We start from the raw sequence: 16,300 nt of genomic DNA, 5'->3' as shown, positions 1-16,300 counted from the left end.
TTGGCTTGGTTCTTGAGTTTTGGGTTTTGTTTTGCAGTCATTTGCCATAATCTGCTTCCACTTAATTTTTTTTATTGTTATTTTGTTTTCTTCTCTAGTTTTCCTCCATCTGTTTAGAATTACAAGGGTAATACATACATATATTCTTTTGGGAAAAAAATTTACTAACCCAGCAGTCTTCAGTAAAACCTGAAGCCTCCCTCTGATCTGCCTCCCAATCCCACATCCCACAGGGAGCCTCAGTTACTTCGTGTGCATCTGTCTAGACCTCTTTCTGTGCATCTACAGGCTTACATATATGGATGTTTAATGTTTTTATTTTATTTGCTTTTCATGTTTAATTTTTTTTAATTTAAAAAAAAACAGCACTTTCCAGGCATTCATGTTTAATTTCAATTTTTGAATAAATGAATTTTCATGGTTAAGACATCAAAAACTCTAAGGAAATCCTATGGGGAAATTATCTCCTTCATCCCTGTTCCCCATTCAGTAAGTTCTCATCCTCCCAATAAGAACCATCTGTTACGAACTTCTTGTTTACTCCAGGGAATTTTTATGCATGTGCAATCCACTACAAATTTATATTCATAGGTAGGTTCTAAATTGCTTTTTCTTCTTAACAGTAACTCTTGGCTGTTATTTCATACTGGTCTTGATTTGTTTAACCATTTTACTCTTTTTTTTTTTTTTTAAGAGAAGAGGTCTCACGTTGGGCATGGTGGCTCACGCCTGTAATCCCAGCACTTTGGGAGGCCGATGCAGGTGGATCACAGGTCAGGAGTTTGAGAACAGCCTGACCAACATGGTGAAACCCTGTCTCTACTAAAAATACAAAAATTAGCCAGGCACGGTGGCGAACGCCTGTAATCTCAGCTACTCAGGAGGCTGAGGCAGGAAAATCGCTTGAACCCGGGAGGTAGAGGTTACATTACAGTGAGCTGGGATCGCACCACTGCACTCCAGTCTGGGTGACAGAGCAAGACTCAGTCTCAAAAAAAAGAAAAAAAAAGAGAGGAGGTCTCACTGTGTTGCCCAGGCTGGTCTCAAACTCCTGGGCTCAAGCAGTCCTCTCACCTCAGCCTCCGCGTAGCTGGGATTCCAGGCATGAGCTGCTGCACCTGGCTTAACCATTTCTTTCCTGATAAGCATTCAGGTTATTTCCATTTTTTTCCCATCACAAACTGTTCTGATTACATCTTTGTGGATCTCTGCCAGTATTTCTTCTTTTTAAAATTTATTTTCTTTTTAAATTTTATTTATTTATGTATTTATTTATTTATTATTTTTATTTTTTATAGACAGGGTTTCACTATGCTGGTAAGGCTGGTCTCGAACTCCTGAGCTCAGGTGATCCGCCCACCTCGGCCTCGCAAAGTGCTGAGATTCCAGGCGTGAGCCACCACGCCCGGCCTATTTATTTATTTTGAGATAGAGTCTTGCTCTGTCACCCAGGCTGGAGTGGCGCAATCTCGGCTCACTGCAACCTCTGCCTCCTGAGTTCAAGCAATTCTCCTGCCTCAGCCTCCCGAGTAGCTGAGATTACAGGCATGCACCACCATGCCTAGCTAATTTTTGTATTTTCAATGGAGACAAGGTTTTACCATGTTGGCTAGCCTGGTCTCAAACTCCTGACCTTGTGATCCGCCCGCCTTGGCCTCCCAAAGTGCTGGGATTACAGGCGTGAGCCCACGCCAGGTCTGTGCCAGTATTTTTTTAGTTATATTCCTAGAAGTGGAAGTGCCAGTGCTGAGTCAAGCAGATGCACATTTTGCATTTTGATGTAAGACCTGCCAAATTGCCTTCCAAAAAGGCTCTACCAATTTACACCACCACTGACAGTGGCTGAGTGTGCCCATCTCCCAGCATCTTTTCCAGCATTAGATACTATAAGTCTTTTACATTTTTGCTAACCTAATGTATAGAAAAGGATGTCTTGGCCGGGCATGGGTGACTCACTTCTGTAATCCCAGCACTTTGGGATGCCAAGGCAGGTGGATCACCTGAGGTCAGGAGTTCAAGACTAGCCTGACAAACATGGTGAAGCCCCATTTCTGTTAAAAATGCAAAAAATTAGCTGGGCATAGTGGCACGTGCCTGTAATCCCAGCCACTCCAGAGGCTGAGGCAGAAGAATCACTTGGAGGTGATTCCAAGGCGATTCCTCCCAGGAGGTGGAGGTTGCAGTGAGCTGAGATTGTGCCATTGCACTCCAACCTGGGCAAAAAGAGCAAAACTCTGTCTCAAAAAAAAAAAAAAAGAAAGGAAGAATAAAGAAAAGGATGTCTTGTTTAAGTTTGCATTTTCCAGCTGATTAATAAGACTGGGCACCTTTTCATATGCTTATTTCTTTTGTCTGTTGCCTGCTCACATCTGATACCCATTTCTCTTTTTGGGCAGTCTTTTTCTTTGCTGATGTCATTCATGCATACATTGAACAAATCATAACTGGAGGCCTATTGTGTACCAGAAATTGTTCTAGGCTTTCAAGAATACAGCAGTGAGTGTGACAGAGCCCCTCCCCTCATGTGGGTCACATTCTGGAAGCAGGGGACCAGTAAAAATACACAAGTACCCAGAAGCGGTGGCTCACGCCTGTAATCTCAGCACTTTGAAAGGCCAATGTGGGAGAAGAGTTTGAGCCCAGGAGTTCAAGACCAGCCTGGGCAACATAGTGAGACCCCCATCTTTATGACAAATTTAAAAAATGAGCTGGGCATGGTGGCGTGTGCCTGTAGTCCTAGCTACTTGGGAGGCTGAGGCAAGAGGATCCCTTGAGCCCGGGAGTTCGAGGCTGCAGTGAGCTATGATCTCACCACTGCATTCCAGCCTGGATGACAGAGCAAGACCCTGTCAGAAAACAAAAACAACACACCCCAAAAAAATAAAGAGAGTTGTCTGATGGTGGTAAGTGCTATGAAGATAAAGGAAGCAGGATGGAGGGAAATTCTTTGATTGTTAAAGAAACTAGTTCCTTACTCTAATATATATCAATTTTTACAGTTTGTCGTTTGCCTTCCAACTCTATGAAATTTTGGTTGATGCAGAAGGATTTTTATTTTTATGTGATCAAATTTATAAATCTTTCCCTTTCTGTTTTTTATGCTTAGAAAGATTTTTCTCCATCCCAACATTATAAAAGCATTTGCTCAGGTTTTCTTTTAGTGTCTTATGGATTTACTCACTCCATTTAGGTCTTTAATCCATCTGGAATTGCTTTCAGTACAAACAGCAAGGAAAGGATCCAGCTAAACTGGTTAGCCAGTTAGCACATGACCATTCATTAAGTAATCCATCTTTTCCTTGGGGATTTGAATTTGTACCTGTGAAACACATGCATTTTCCTGTATATTTGGGTCTGCTTTTGCATTCCTGTCTGTCCCTGTGACACAGCCGCCATCCAAATCACTATAGCTTTGTATTTTTTTGATAATTTTTTAGTGTCAAATAATTTTTCAGCCTGTAATCCCAGAACTTTGGGAGGCCAAGGTGGGTGGATCACCTGAGGTCAGGAGTTCAAGACCAGCCTGGCCATTATGGTGAAACCCCATCTCTACAAAAATACAGAATTTAGCCAGGCATGATGGTGAGTGCTTGTAATCCCAGTTACTCCGGAGGCTGAGGCAGGAGAATCATTTGAACCCAGGAAGTGAAGGTTGCATTGTGCGGAGATTATGCCATTGCACTCCAGCCTCGACAGAGCCAGACTCCTTCTCAAAAAAAAAAAAAAAAGAAATCATTAACAAAAAATTATTACTAAACTTGATAGTAATAATTTTTGGAAAGTTGACTCTTTGGACAAATTCTTTAACTTCTCTTGGCCTCAGTTTCCTTCTCTGTAAAACAGGGAGACTACCAACGTTGAAGGGTTGTTCTGAGAACTAGTCAATTAATGGACCACTTTAGTTCCGGGGTCAGGTAAGCCTCTTTAAGAAGGTAATACTCCAGCTGAAATCTGATTGACAAGGAAGAGCATGCCTGGTAGAGGAAACAGCAAAGGCAAAGGCTCCCAGGCAGGGACTAGCTTAGTGTGATGCAGGTTCATGCGGAGGCCATCGCTCCTGGAGGGGGCTGAGCAAGGAGAGGGTGGAAGGGTGGGCCGCAGCGAGGGGTCTGGCTGTCACCATAAGGGTACCGGAGAGTCACAGGATCGGGAGGGTAGGTGGGCCCCGCCGACCCTGCCCCTGTCACCTGTCCCCACAGTCCATGGAGTCGCAGGTAGAGGAATGGTACCGCGAGGTGGGAGAGCTGCAGGCCCAGACTGCGGCGCTGCCGCTGGAACCCGCGAGCAAGGAGCTGGTGGGCGAGCGGCAGAACGCGGTGGGCGAGCGCCTGGTGCGCCTGCTCGAGCCGCTGCAGGAGCGCCGCCGCTTGCTGCTGGCCTCCAAGGAGTTGCACCAGGTGGCGCACGACCTGGACGACGAGCTGGTGAGGCCCGCGCAGGAGCCCGGGGCGGAGCGGGGGGGCGGAGAAAGTGGGCACGAGGCGGGGCCATGGCACGGGGCGGGGCCGAGGATGGAGAGGGCTGAGACGCTCCCACTCATACGCTGAAAAACGCATTCAGCCTTTCACTCATTCATTCATTCACATTCATTTACTCACTTTGAATAGTTGATTGATTTATTCATGAAATCGCTCATGTATTGATTCACTCATCCATCCTTTGTCCTTTCCTCCACTCATTTATTTACTTATTATGCATTCACTCATTCACGCGTCTGTTCATTTCCTCATTCGATTACTCAGCTTCCTGATTTGCTCATTCATTTGCTCACTCAGTTGATCCTTCTGGCCCCAGCGCTGCGTTTGGATGATACTGGGGCCACAGGGGTGACCAAGGCAGACCCCATTGTGCCCCAGAGGGCTCGGAGTCCAACAGGAAAAATAGACTTGTCCCCAGACGGTGACAATTCAGGGTGGTTAGGAATATGATAGGGGATTCTAGGGGTCTGTGGGAGCCCAGAGAAGGCAACTGGCCAAGGTTCAAAGTCAGGGAGGGCTTCCTGGAGGAGGGGATGTCTGAGCTGAAGTCTGAAGGAAGAGTAGCAGTGAGCCAGCTGAGGAAATGGGAATGGAATTCCAGGAAGCAAGACCTGCTCGTGCAAAGGCCCGTGGTGTGAGCCTGGCTTGAGCACAGCGAGCAAGAGAGAGTATGTCAACAGAGGAGGCTGAGACAGCGTGGTGGCGCCTGTAGTCTCAGCTACTTGGGAGGCTGAGGTGGGAGGATTATGTAAGCCTGAGGGTTTGGTTCCCATCCCCCTCCCACACACAAAAAAATGGAGGAGGCCGAAGGTGCGACTGGGCTCTCAGGCAAGGGAGGGCCTTGGATGCCGCAAGTGCAAAGTTTAGTTGCGACGCAGGGGTTCTTGGATGCATTCCTTCCTTGACCTGCCCCCTGTGTCCCCTCCAGGCATGGGTTCAGGAACGGCTGCCACTGGCCATGCAGACAGAGCGAGGCGACGGCTTACAGGCGGTCCAGCAGCACATCAAAAAGAACCAGGTGAGCAGAGCCAGGTGAGGGAGTAAGTTAGACACATGATAGACAACGTCTGAAGGTGGTTAAAGAGAAAACAGTGATACTTATTGGATTTTGGAATTAACAAGAGTGTGGACATAGATACTGACGTATCCAGGGCCTTCCATGTATTTTCATGACTCTTGACTGTTTCTTGTTTGTTTTTCTTTCTTCTTCTTCTTCCTTTTTTGAGATGGAGTCCTGCTCTGTTGCCCAGGCTGGAGTGCAGTGGTGCAATCTCCACTCACTGCAACCTCCGCTTCCTGAGTTCAAGCGGTTCTCCTGCCTTAACTGCCCAGGTAGCTGGGATTACAGGTATGCACCACCACGCCTGGCTAATTTTTGTATTTTTAGTAGAGACGGGGGTGTCGGGGGGTGTCTCACCATGTTGGCCAGGCTGGTCTCAAACTCCTGGCCTCAAGTGATCCACTCCTTGGCCTCCCAAAGTGTGAGATTACAGGTGTGAGCCACCACGCCCAGCCTGTTTGTTTTTCTGAATGAGCTTTCTCATTCATTTCTCTGGATGAGCCAATTCTCCTCTCCTGGTGATAAAAGGCCTCCAATAGATTCAGGTTTACCTCCCGCCAGCAAAACTGAAGAGAATTTTCCCCTCTCTATAATGTCAGCGACATTCCCAGGAATAACTCTCATTGTCTCAACCTGCGTCCCATGCCCACCCCTGAACTAATGATGGACGGGGATTTGGACTGCTCCTTGGGCTGGCCTGGCTAAGTGCTCTCCCCTGGAACTTGCTGCTGGAATCAGCCTTACCTTAATTTCCAAGGCTGAGATGGAGGCAAAGGGAGTTCCCCAAAGGAAAATCAGGGGCTTGTGACTAGAAGGAAGGGGAATGGCTACTGGACAAGGCAGGTGGATCACAAGGTCAAGAGATTGAGACCATCCTGGCCAACGTGGTGAAACCCCATCTCTTCTAAAAAATAAAAAAATTAGCCAGGTGTGGTCACGTACCTGTAGTCCTAGCTACTTGGGAGGCTGAAGCAGGAGAATTGCTTGAACCTGGGAGGTGGAGGTTGCAGTGAGCCGAGATCGCGCCACTGCACTCCACCCTGGCACCTGGTAATAGAGTGAAGCTCTGTCTCAAAAAAACAGAAAAGAAAAAAAATAGCCAGGCATGGTGGTACACACTTGTAGTTCCAGCTACTTAGGAGGCTGAGGCAGGAGGATCACTTGAGCCCAAGAGTTTAAAGCTGCAGTGAGTCCGATAGTGCCTCTGCACTCCAGCATGGGCGATAGAGCGGGACCCTGTCTCTAAAAAAGCAAAAGAAGAGGACGCACTGGCTGTTATTTTTGCTGACCAGTTGAGGCACATGAAAAGTTAAATAAGGTACTCTGCAAGTACAGAGTGCTGAGAGAACCTTCTGGGGCACGGAAGTGTTCCACAGGCTGATCTGGGCACTCTGGTGTATGCGCGTGCACAAATGTGTGCAACTGTATACCTAAGGTTGGTGCACTTCACTGTGTATCAACGATACCTCAGCTGCTAAGTTGCAGGGTTTCTGTGTTAGGGCCCATCTTGGGTCGGCAAGTGTCTTGGCTCAGAGCAGTCTCTGGAACTAGCCTCCTGTGTTCAAATCGTGTCACTCCTTACTGGCTGCTTGTTCTTGGGCGCCGTACTTCACCCCTCTGTGACTGTTTTCCCACCTTAGCATGGGGTTATGACGAGTGAGGGGGTATCAGCAAAATGCTTACATGGTCCCGGCACGTGGTAAGCTAACTGGGGGTGCTTGTTAATTGCTCCTTGGGCCATGCCAGTAGCAGAGGAGCCTGTGGTCTTGCAGGACCTCGGAAAGCGCCCTCTCCACCCACACCCCCACCTCCCGTCCCCAGGGCCTGCGGCGGGAGATCCAGGCACACGGGCCGCGCCTGGAGGAGGTGCTGGAGCGCGCGGGCGCGCTGGCGTCGCTGCGCAGCCCGGAGGCAGAGGCCGTGCGCCGGGGCTTTGAGCAGCTGCAGAGTGCCTGGGCCGGACTGCGGGAGGCGGCCGAGCGGCGGCAGCAGGCGCTGGACGCCGCTTTCCAGGTGGAGCAGTACTACTTCGACGTGGCCGAGGTGGAGGCGTGGCTGGGTGAGCAGGAGCTGCTCATGATGAGTGAGGACAAGGGCAAGGTGCGCCCGGGCTGGGGGTGCGGAGGGCCTGGAGGCGCTGGAGCCCGGGGCCGCCGCTGCCGCCTCATCGTGGGCGCTTTGTGCCCCCAGGATGAACAGAGCACCCTGCAGCTGCTCAAGAAACACCTGCAGCTGGAGCAAGGCGTGGAGAACTACGAGGAAAGCATCGCGCAGCTGTCGCGCCAGTGCCGGGCGCTGCTGGAGATGGGGCACCCGGACAGGTGGGCGGGCGGGGGGTGGGGGTGGGGGCGGAGCCGGTTCACAGGAATGGTCCTGCAGGACCTGAAGCTTGGCTGTGGGGAGTTGGAGCAGCGCTGCAATTGGACATTGGGTGGGAGAGGTCCTCCTTGCTGTGTGCTGGAGCCCTCGGATTTGGCAAGTGGGCAGGCAGGAATTGGGGGGGGCCACGGCGCAGGGATGGTTGAGAGGGTGGGGCCAGGAGCACCCGGATTTGAGTGTAGTGGTGGTGACCTTGTGGGGGAATAAAAGAGGAGGCGATGTCTGGGACAAGGGTAGAGAAGAATTTGCTCAGGACAGGCAAGGGCCTCTTTCTACCCAGTGTCTGGGACGACAGAAAAGCCTGCGCTGCTGAGATTGGCTATAGGGGTAGGGCCGGAGACCTCTTGGTGCAGTGGGGTGATGTTGCCTGGTGGAGGCTGGTGATGAGCTCCAGGCCTGGACCAGGGATGAAATCTGAAAGGAGGTACAGGGAGCAGCTTCTGTCCAAGTGGGCCCAGAGACTGGGGATAGAGGTGGGGTGAATTGGCTGGGGACCCAAGCTGGAAGTCCAGAGTCCCACCCAGGTTGCTGGATAGCAGGGGCATGAAACTGAGATAGAAACTGGGTGAGGCTGATGGAGGTGAGCTTATGCATCTAGGGAAGCAGAGCTTTGCCTGCATGCTGAGATGTGGGGCTGTCTGAACCCGAGACTTGCAGAAACAGAGTCCTGGCCAGGCATGGTGGCTCATCCTCTAATCTCAACACTCTGGGAAGCTGAGGCGGGAGGATCGTCTGAGACCAGAGGGAACATACTGAGACCTCATCTTTATAATCTAACAGCCGGGTGTGGAGTCACATGCCTGTGGTCCCATTAGGAGGCTGTGATGGGAGGATTGCTTGAGCACGGGAGGTGGAGGCTGCAGTGAGCTGTGATTGCACCACTGCACTCCAGCCTGAGCAACAGAGCAAGACCCTGTCTCCAAAAAAGAAAAAGAAAGAAAAGAAAACAGAACCTTGCCCAGAGACACAGCCTTGCCTGAAGATTCTAAGGAGACGCAGCCCTGTCCTGGGGAGGGGGTTTAGGGGGTTCACGCTCTGCCCCAGAAGTCTCGGGGTCCATCCCTGCCCCTCCGTGTCCCCCATCAGCGAGCAGATCAGCCGGCGGCAGTCTCAGGTGGACCGCCTGTATGTGGCGCTCAAGGAGCTGGGCGAGGAGCGCCGGGTAGCCCTGGAGCAGCAGTACTGGCTCTACCAGCTCAGCCGCCAGGTGGGCGAGCTTGAGCACTGGATCGCCGAGAAGGAGGTGGTGGCTGGCTCCCCCGAGCTCGGCCAGGACTTTGAGCACGTCTCGGTGAGTGTCATTAGTAATAAGTGATACCTTGGCCAGGCACGGTGGCTCGCGCCTGTAATCCCAGCACTTTGGGAGGCCGAGGCGGGTGGATCACGAGGTCAGGAGTTTGAGACCAGCCTGGCCAATATGGTGAAAACTTGTCTCTACTGAAAATACAAAAATCAGCCTGGCATGGTGGCGCATGCCTGTAATAGCAGCTACCCAGGAGGCTGAGGCAGAAGAATGTCTTGAATCCAGGAGGTGGAGGTTGCAGTGAGCCGAGATCATGCCACTGCACTCCAGCCTGGTGACAGAGCGAGACTCCATCTCTCTCTTTTTTTTTTAAGCACAAGACTCCATCTCAAAATTTAAAAAGTGATACCAAGAGCTACCACTAAGGTTCTCTGGGCCTCAGTTTCCCCATTTGTAGTATGATTAATAGCACCCACCTCATAGCTCTGTTGTGAGACAAGTGAGTTAATATCATGTAAAGCTCTGAGGACCCTGGTTGGCACACGTGGTGCCTTACACAGTGTTAGTCATTATCATCAGCTCATCACTTTATTATTATTGTTACCATTATTGCTAGGGGTTTAATGGGTGTTAGATATTTTTGATGATGATGATGATGTCATTACTCTTACCTACCACAAAATGGTAGCCTCTGTTACCATGTGGCATGCCTGTAATCCCAGCACTTCGGGAGGCCGAGACAAGGGGATCACTTGAGGTCAGGAGTTCGAGACCAGCCAGGCCAACATGGTGAAACCCCGTCTCTACTAAAAATACAGAAAAATTAGCTGGGCGTGGTGGCACGTGCCTATAGTCCTAGCTATTTGGAGGCTGATACAGGAGAATCACTTGAACTGGGGAGGTGAAGGTTGCAGTGAGCAGATATTGTGCCACTGCACTCCAACCTGGATGACAGAGCAAGACTCTGTCTCAAAAAGAAAAAAAAACTGTAGGCTGGAGGGGGCTGGTGTATGCTGCCCCTTTGCTCACTTTGCTGTACCTGCCCCCCGCCCACCACTTCCTCATGGCAGGTGCTGCAGGAAAAATTCTCAGAGTTCGCCAATGAGACAGGCACGGCAGGGCGGGAGCGGCTGGCAGCTGTGAACCAGATGGTGGATGAGCTGATCGAGTGTGGCCATACAGCAGCGGCCACCATGGCCGAGTGGAAGGACGGGCTGAACGAGGCCTGGGCTGAGCTGCTGGAGCTCATGGGCACACGGGCCCAGCTGCTGGCCGCCTCTCGGGAGCTGCATAAGTTCTTCAGTGATGCCAGAGAGCTTCAGGGACAGATTGAGGAGAAGCGGAGGCGGCTGCCCCGCCTGACCACCCCGCCTGAGCCGAGACCCAGCGCCAGCTCCATGCAGCGGACCCTGAGAGCCTTTGAGCATGACCTGCAGCTCCTCGTGTCCCAGGTGGGGCAGGTGGGAGGGCCCGGACAGCTGTGGGCGGCAGGGTGGGCAAAAACCAGGCTGTGGAGCAGGTCAAAATTAGGCAGTGGGACAGACAGAAAGCAGGCTACAGAACAGGAAGAAATTAGATAATGGAGCAGATAGAAAACGGACTGATGGCCCAGCGCAGTGGCTCACACCTGTAATCCCAGCACTTTGGGAGACCGAGGTGGGCGGACCACCTGAGGTTAGGAGTTCAAGACCAGCCTGACCAACATGGAGAAACCCCATCTCTACTAAAAATACAAAAATTAGCCAGGCATGGTGGCACATGCCTGTTACCCCAGCTACTTGGGAGACTTGGGAGGCGGAGGTGGCAGTGAGCTGAGATCTCACCATTGCACTCCAGCCTAGGTAAGAAGAACAACACTTTGTCTCAGAAAAACAGAAACAAACAAACAAAAAAACCCCAACAATAAACAGGTTCCGATAGAGATTGGGCAGTGGTTCTCTGAAAACTGCAAAGTGAATTTTACCTAAATCCAGATTGAAGATCTAAAGGGAATTTTGAGAAGGATGAGAGGAATTTGGCTGTAGTGCAGGTAGGAATTAGACAACAGGTCTCTGATAGAAATCATATGACTTTTCTGAAAGTAATCTGATGGGGGTGAATTTAAGGGAAAAGGCAACGGAGCTATTAGAAATTAGGCAGAAGGTCTGGCCAGAATTGGGAGGTGGATCTGAGCAGTCAGATGGAAATGAAGCTGCAGGCCTACTACAACTCAGGCAGCAGGACTGAAAGAAACTGGGTGGCAGGTCTAATGGAAAGCAGAAGTTGGGCAAGTTTTTTTCTTTTTTCTTTTTTTGAGACAGAGTCTCAGTCTATCACCAGGTTGGAGTACAGTGGCACGATCTAGGCTCACTGCAGGTTTAAGCGATTCTCCTGCCTCAGCCTTCCGAGTAGCTGGGATTATGGGCGCACACCACCACACCCAGCTAATTTTTGTATTTTCAGTAGAGATGGGATTTCACCATGTTGGCCAGGCTGGTCTCGAACTCCTGACTTCAGGTGATCCACCTGTCTTGGCCTCCCAAAGTGCTGGGATCACAGGCATGAGCTACCGTACCTAGCTGGCAATTATTATTATTATTATTATTGAGATGGAGTCTTGCTCTGTCGCCCAGGCTGGAGTGCAGTGGCACAATCTCAGCTCACTGCAGCCTCCACCTCCCAAGTTCAAGTGATTCTCCCACTTCAGCTTCCTGAGTAGCTGGGACTACAGATGCGAGCCACCATGCCTGGCTAATTTTCATATTTTTAGTAGAGATGGAGTTTAAAACCATGTTGGCCATATTGGGCTTGAATTCCTGACCTCAAGATTTCTGCCTGCCTCAGCCTCCCAGAGGGGTGGGATTACAGGTGTCAGCTATTGCTCCCGGCCCAATTATTTTTATAAATCCTACAGATGACTTAGAAATCAGGCTGAGAGATTGATAGCAACAGGTGGTAGATCGGTTAGAGATGGGGAGGTCACATCAAAAGAAATCAGGTGATTGAACCAACAGAGTGAGCAGCAGCCTGAGTGCAGTGGCTCATGCCTGTAATCTCAGCACTCTGGGAGGCCAAGGTGGGAGGACTGCTTGAGCCCAGGAGTTCAAGACAAGCCTGAGCAACATAGTGAGACTCTGTCTGTATTTAAAAATATATATATATACACACACACACACACACACACACACACACACACATATATACATATATATAAACATAAATATACACATATATGGTGTGCATGTGTATATATACATGTATATATACACACATATATATACCCAGGATGTCGAGGCTGCAGTGAACTGTGTTTGTGCTACTGCACTGCAGCCTGGACAACAGAGCAAGACCCTGTCTCATAAAACAAACCAAAAAACCTCCAAAAGATAAATAGAGTGAGCAGAACTCATACAGCAGAATGAATGGAAATCGGGCAGGGGACTAATGGCAATTGAACAGACATCCTGCAGGAAACTGGGCTACTACAAAGGAGTGGGTTTGAAATAAACCGAGTTAAAAAAAATTAGCACATGTAAAAGACATCCAAGTGGAAAGGGGTTCCTGAAAGACCCAAGGTAGAGGTAGGCCTGCCTGAAAAAATAGGTGACAGATCCAGTAGAGATAGAGCTCTGAGACCAAAAGAAATAAGGCAGCAGGCTGAAAGAAGTTGGAACTCGGGTAAGTCAAAGAGAAATCAGGCAGCAGATATGACAGGAGCCTGGTTGTGGGATCACAGTGTGAGGCTCCTTATATGTTGAGGTTCCGCACTGGAACAGGTAGGGGGAGGGAGGGCACAGCCTGGGCCCTGTGGAGGACTGGCACCAGACCTGGCATCCCCCTCAGGTACGGCAGCTTCAGGAGGGGGCGGCCCAGCTGCGGACGGTGTATGCAGGTGAACACGCCGAGGCCATCGCTAGCCGGGAGCAGGAGGTGCTGCAGGGTTGGAAGGAGCTGCTGTCCGCCTGTGAGGACGCCCGCCTGCACGTCAGCTCCACGGCAGATGCCCTGCGCTTCCACAGCCAAGTCCGCGAACTGCTCTCCTGGATGGATGGCATCGCCAGCCAGATTGGGGCGGCCGACAAGCCCAGGTGCCCCTCCTCCCTCCTCAAGCTTCCTGCCCGCCTCTGGCGGCCTCCCCCAGCCATCCCCATCCCATTGAGAGCCCCTTTCCCAATGGAATGACAACAGCCAATATCCATGTGGCACCTCTGTGTGCCAGGCACTGGTCTAGGTGCCTTGTGTGTATTTAGACCCCTTTTTAGGCCTGGCATTGGAGACTGGGGTCATGGGCATTGTCCTTCTGTCCCCTGTCCTTCCCAGTTGCCCATGATTACCCTCTCCATGGGATGTCACAGCATGGAACAGGCTAAAGACAGGATGGACAGGGGAGGTGTGGGACTGTATTTGTCAGGGTGAGTGAAGAATGGTAATAATTCCAGCATCTCAGTGGCCTCACTTAGTAGGCATTGGCTTATTGCTCTCATAGTGGTTGGATGTGAGTGTCTGGCAGAAGCCAGTCCCCTGGTGATTGGGAGCCAGGGTCCTTCTGTCGTGCTGCCCTGGGAATCACATGCTGGACCCTCTGCATCCCACTGCAGATGGGAAAAGACAGCAGGAGGATCACATGGGAGGTTTTAGGGACAAACCTGGCACCCACACACTGCCAGCCCAGTGGCCCAACCTATCAGCCAGGGAGGCTGCAAATTTTTTTTTTTTGAGATGGAGTCTCACTCCATCATCCAGGCTGGAGTGCGGTGGCGTGATCTCAGCTCACTACAACCTCTGTTTCCCAGGTTCAAGCGATTCTCCTGCCTCTGCCTCCCAAGTAGCTGGGACTACAGGCGCCCACCACCATGTCCGGGTAATTCTGAATTTTTAGTAGAAACGGGGTTTCACCATGTTGGCCAGTCTGGTCTCGAACTCCTGGCCTCAAGTGATCCACCTGCCTTGGCCTCTCAAAGTGTTGGGATTACAGGCATGAGCCACCGCATCTGGCCTAGGCTGAAAGTTTAGTCTTATGGTGTGGCCAGGAAGAAAAGGACCTGGGGAATCAGGGACACCTGGCATTGTTTCTGTGAAGGCAGAGCCTGGAGCCTGCATTCATTTACTCAGCAAATATGGATTAAATGCATATGGTGTGCCACATGGCGAGCAAGGCCAAGCCCTTACCCTGAGACAGCTTATGTTCTCATAGCACTTACTACTTTCTGAAACATAGTATGGGGCCGGGCGCAGCAACTCATGCTTGTAATTCCAGCACTTTGGGAGGCCAAGGCAGGCAGATCACCTGAGGTCAGGAGTTTGAGATCAGCCTAGCCAACATGGTGAAACCCCATCTCTACTAAAAATACAAAAATTAGCCAAGCTTGGTGGTGTGTGCCTGTAACCTCAGCTACTCGGGAGGCTGAGGCAGGAGAACTGCTTGAACCTGAGAGGTGGAGGTTGCGGTGAGCCGAGATTGCGCCAGTGCACTCCAGCCTGGATGACGAGCAAAACTCTGTCAAAGAGAAAGGAAAGAAAGAAATGAAGGAAGGAAGGAAGCAAAGAAGGAAATGAAAGAAAGAAAGAGAAAGGAAAAGAAAAGAAAGAAGGGAGAGAGGGAGGGAGTGGAGACAGAAAGAAAGAATAAATATATATACATAGGAGAGGAATGATAGCTGGCAAGGTCTCTCTGAGGATGTGTGTTTGATTTGACTGGAGACCTGAATGAAGTGATGGGTGAGTCAGGTAAAGTTTGAGGGGAAGAGTTTTCTAGGTGGAGGGACCCACAGATGCAAGGCCGAGAGGTGGGCTGTAGTTAGGCATGTGTGAGGAAGAGCTAGAGATCACTGTGGCCGGATGAAGGAAGGGCGGGTGGGAGTGTAGGCTAGGAGGAAGTGAGGTCAGAGGGACACTGGGGCTGTGGAAGCCACACATGGTGAGGAGCATGCCTTCTCTATGAGGACGGTGAGAGTCATGGGAGAGTTTAGAGCAGAGAGTGATGTGATATGTACATTTGAGAAAAATAGGCCAGGTGTAGTGGCTCACACCTGTGATCCCAGCACTTTGAAAGGCTGAGGCAGGTGGATCACCTGAGGTCATTAGTTTGAGACCAGCCTGGCCAACATGGCAAAACCCCGTTTCTACTAAAAATGCAAAACTTAGCTGGGCGTGGTGGCAGGCTCCTGTAATCCCAGATACTGGGGAGGCTGAAGCAGGAGAATTGCTTGAACCCTGGGAGGCAGAGGTTGCAGTGAGCCGAGATTGCGCCACTGCACCGCAGCCTGGGTGACAGAGCAAGACTCCTTCTCAAAAAAAAAAAAAAAAAGAACAATTAAATATACACAGAAGTAGAGGTAACCCACATGCGTATCACGAACACTTGGCTTGAATGACCATCAACATTTGACCAATCTAGCCAGGCGAGGTGAGTCATGCCTGTAATCCCAACACTGGGAGACCGAGGCAAGAGGATTGCTTGAGCCCAGTGAGCCGATGCAACATAGTGAGACCCCCATCTCTACAAAAAAGGAAAAAAAATTAGTCAAGCATGGTGGTGTGCATGCCTGTTGTCCCAGCTACTTGAGAGGCTGAGGAAGGAGGATCACTTGAGTCCAGGAGGTTGAGGCTGCAGTGAGCCATGATCATGCCATTTCACTCCAGCCTGGGTGACAGAGCAAGACTCTGTCTAAAAATAAATAAATAAATAAAAATTAGCTGGGCATTGTGGTGCGTGGCTTGTAGTCCCAGCTACTCTGGAGGCTAAGGCAGCAGGATCGCTTGAGCACAGGAGGTAGATTCAAACCATAGCATCAAGCTATGATTGCCAACTGATGGAACCTTCAGAAACTTGGAAGCTGTTTTGGACATATGAAGGCTTAGAATGATCTGTCCAATAGTTATATAACGTGAGTCACAAATGTGAGCCACTTATGTCATTTAGAATTTTGTTGTGGCCATATTAACAAAGCAAATGAAAATTAATTTTAGTAATACATTTTTATTTAACCTGACATGCCTAAAGTATTATCACTTCAACATGTAGTGAATATTAAAACTATCAATGTGGCCAGGCACAGTGGCTCATGCCTATAATCTCGGCGTTTTGGGAGGCCAAGGAAGGCAGATCACCTGAGGCCAGGAATTCGAGACCAGCCTGGCCAACGTGGCAAAAACCCATCT

At 50.3% G+C, this 16,300-nt stretch overlaps 1 protein-coding gene across 4 annotated transcripts in view; it reads left to right on the top strand.

The window, feature by feature from the left end:
- Positions 1 to 16,300, top strand: part of SPTBN4 (spectrin beta, non-erythrocytic 4) — a 121,782-nt gene that overhangs the window by 95,508 nt on the left and 9,974 nt on the right. For 3 of the 4 annotated variants that reach the window (XM_012461422.3, XM_012461421.3, XM_012461420.3), the window contains 7 exons: positions 4,200 to 4,424; positions 5,407 to 5,496; positions 7,360 to 7,638; positions 7,729 to 7,859; positions 9,004 to 9,208; positions 10,231 to 10,611; positions 12,983 to 13,227. In XM_012461422.3, coding sequence (XP_012316845.3) covers positions 4,200 to 4,424; positions 5,407 to 5,496; positions 7,360 to 7,638; positions 7,729 to 7,859; positions 9,004 to 9,208; positions 10,231 to 10,611; positions 12,983 to 13,227 — 1,556 coding nt within the window. Of the gene's footprint in view, positions 1 to 4,199; positions 4,425 to 5,406; positions 5,497 to 7,359; positions 7,639 to 7,728; positions 7,860 to 9,003; positions 9,209 to 10,230; positions 10,612 to 12,982; positions 16,132 to 16,300 lie in introns of those variants that run through there. The other variant, XM_021670425.2, reaches the window with a different exon arrangement.

Source organism: Aotus nancymaae, unplaced genomic scaffold (assembly GCF_030222135.1).
Source record: "Aotus nancymaae isolate 86718 unplaced genomic scaffold, 86718_ANA_hifiasm-v0.15.2.pri h1tg000028l, whole genome shotgun sequence".
Taxonomy (NCBI): Eukaryota; Metazoa; Chordata; class Mammalia; order Primates; family Aotidae; genus Aotus; species Aotus nancymaae.
The sequence above is the reverse complement of the archived record's forward strand: the minus strand, read 5'-3'. Positions and strand labels throughout refer to the sequence as shown.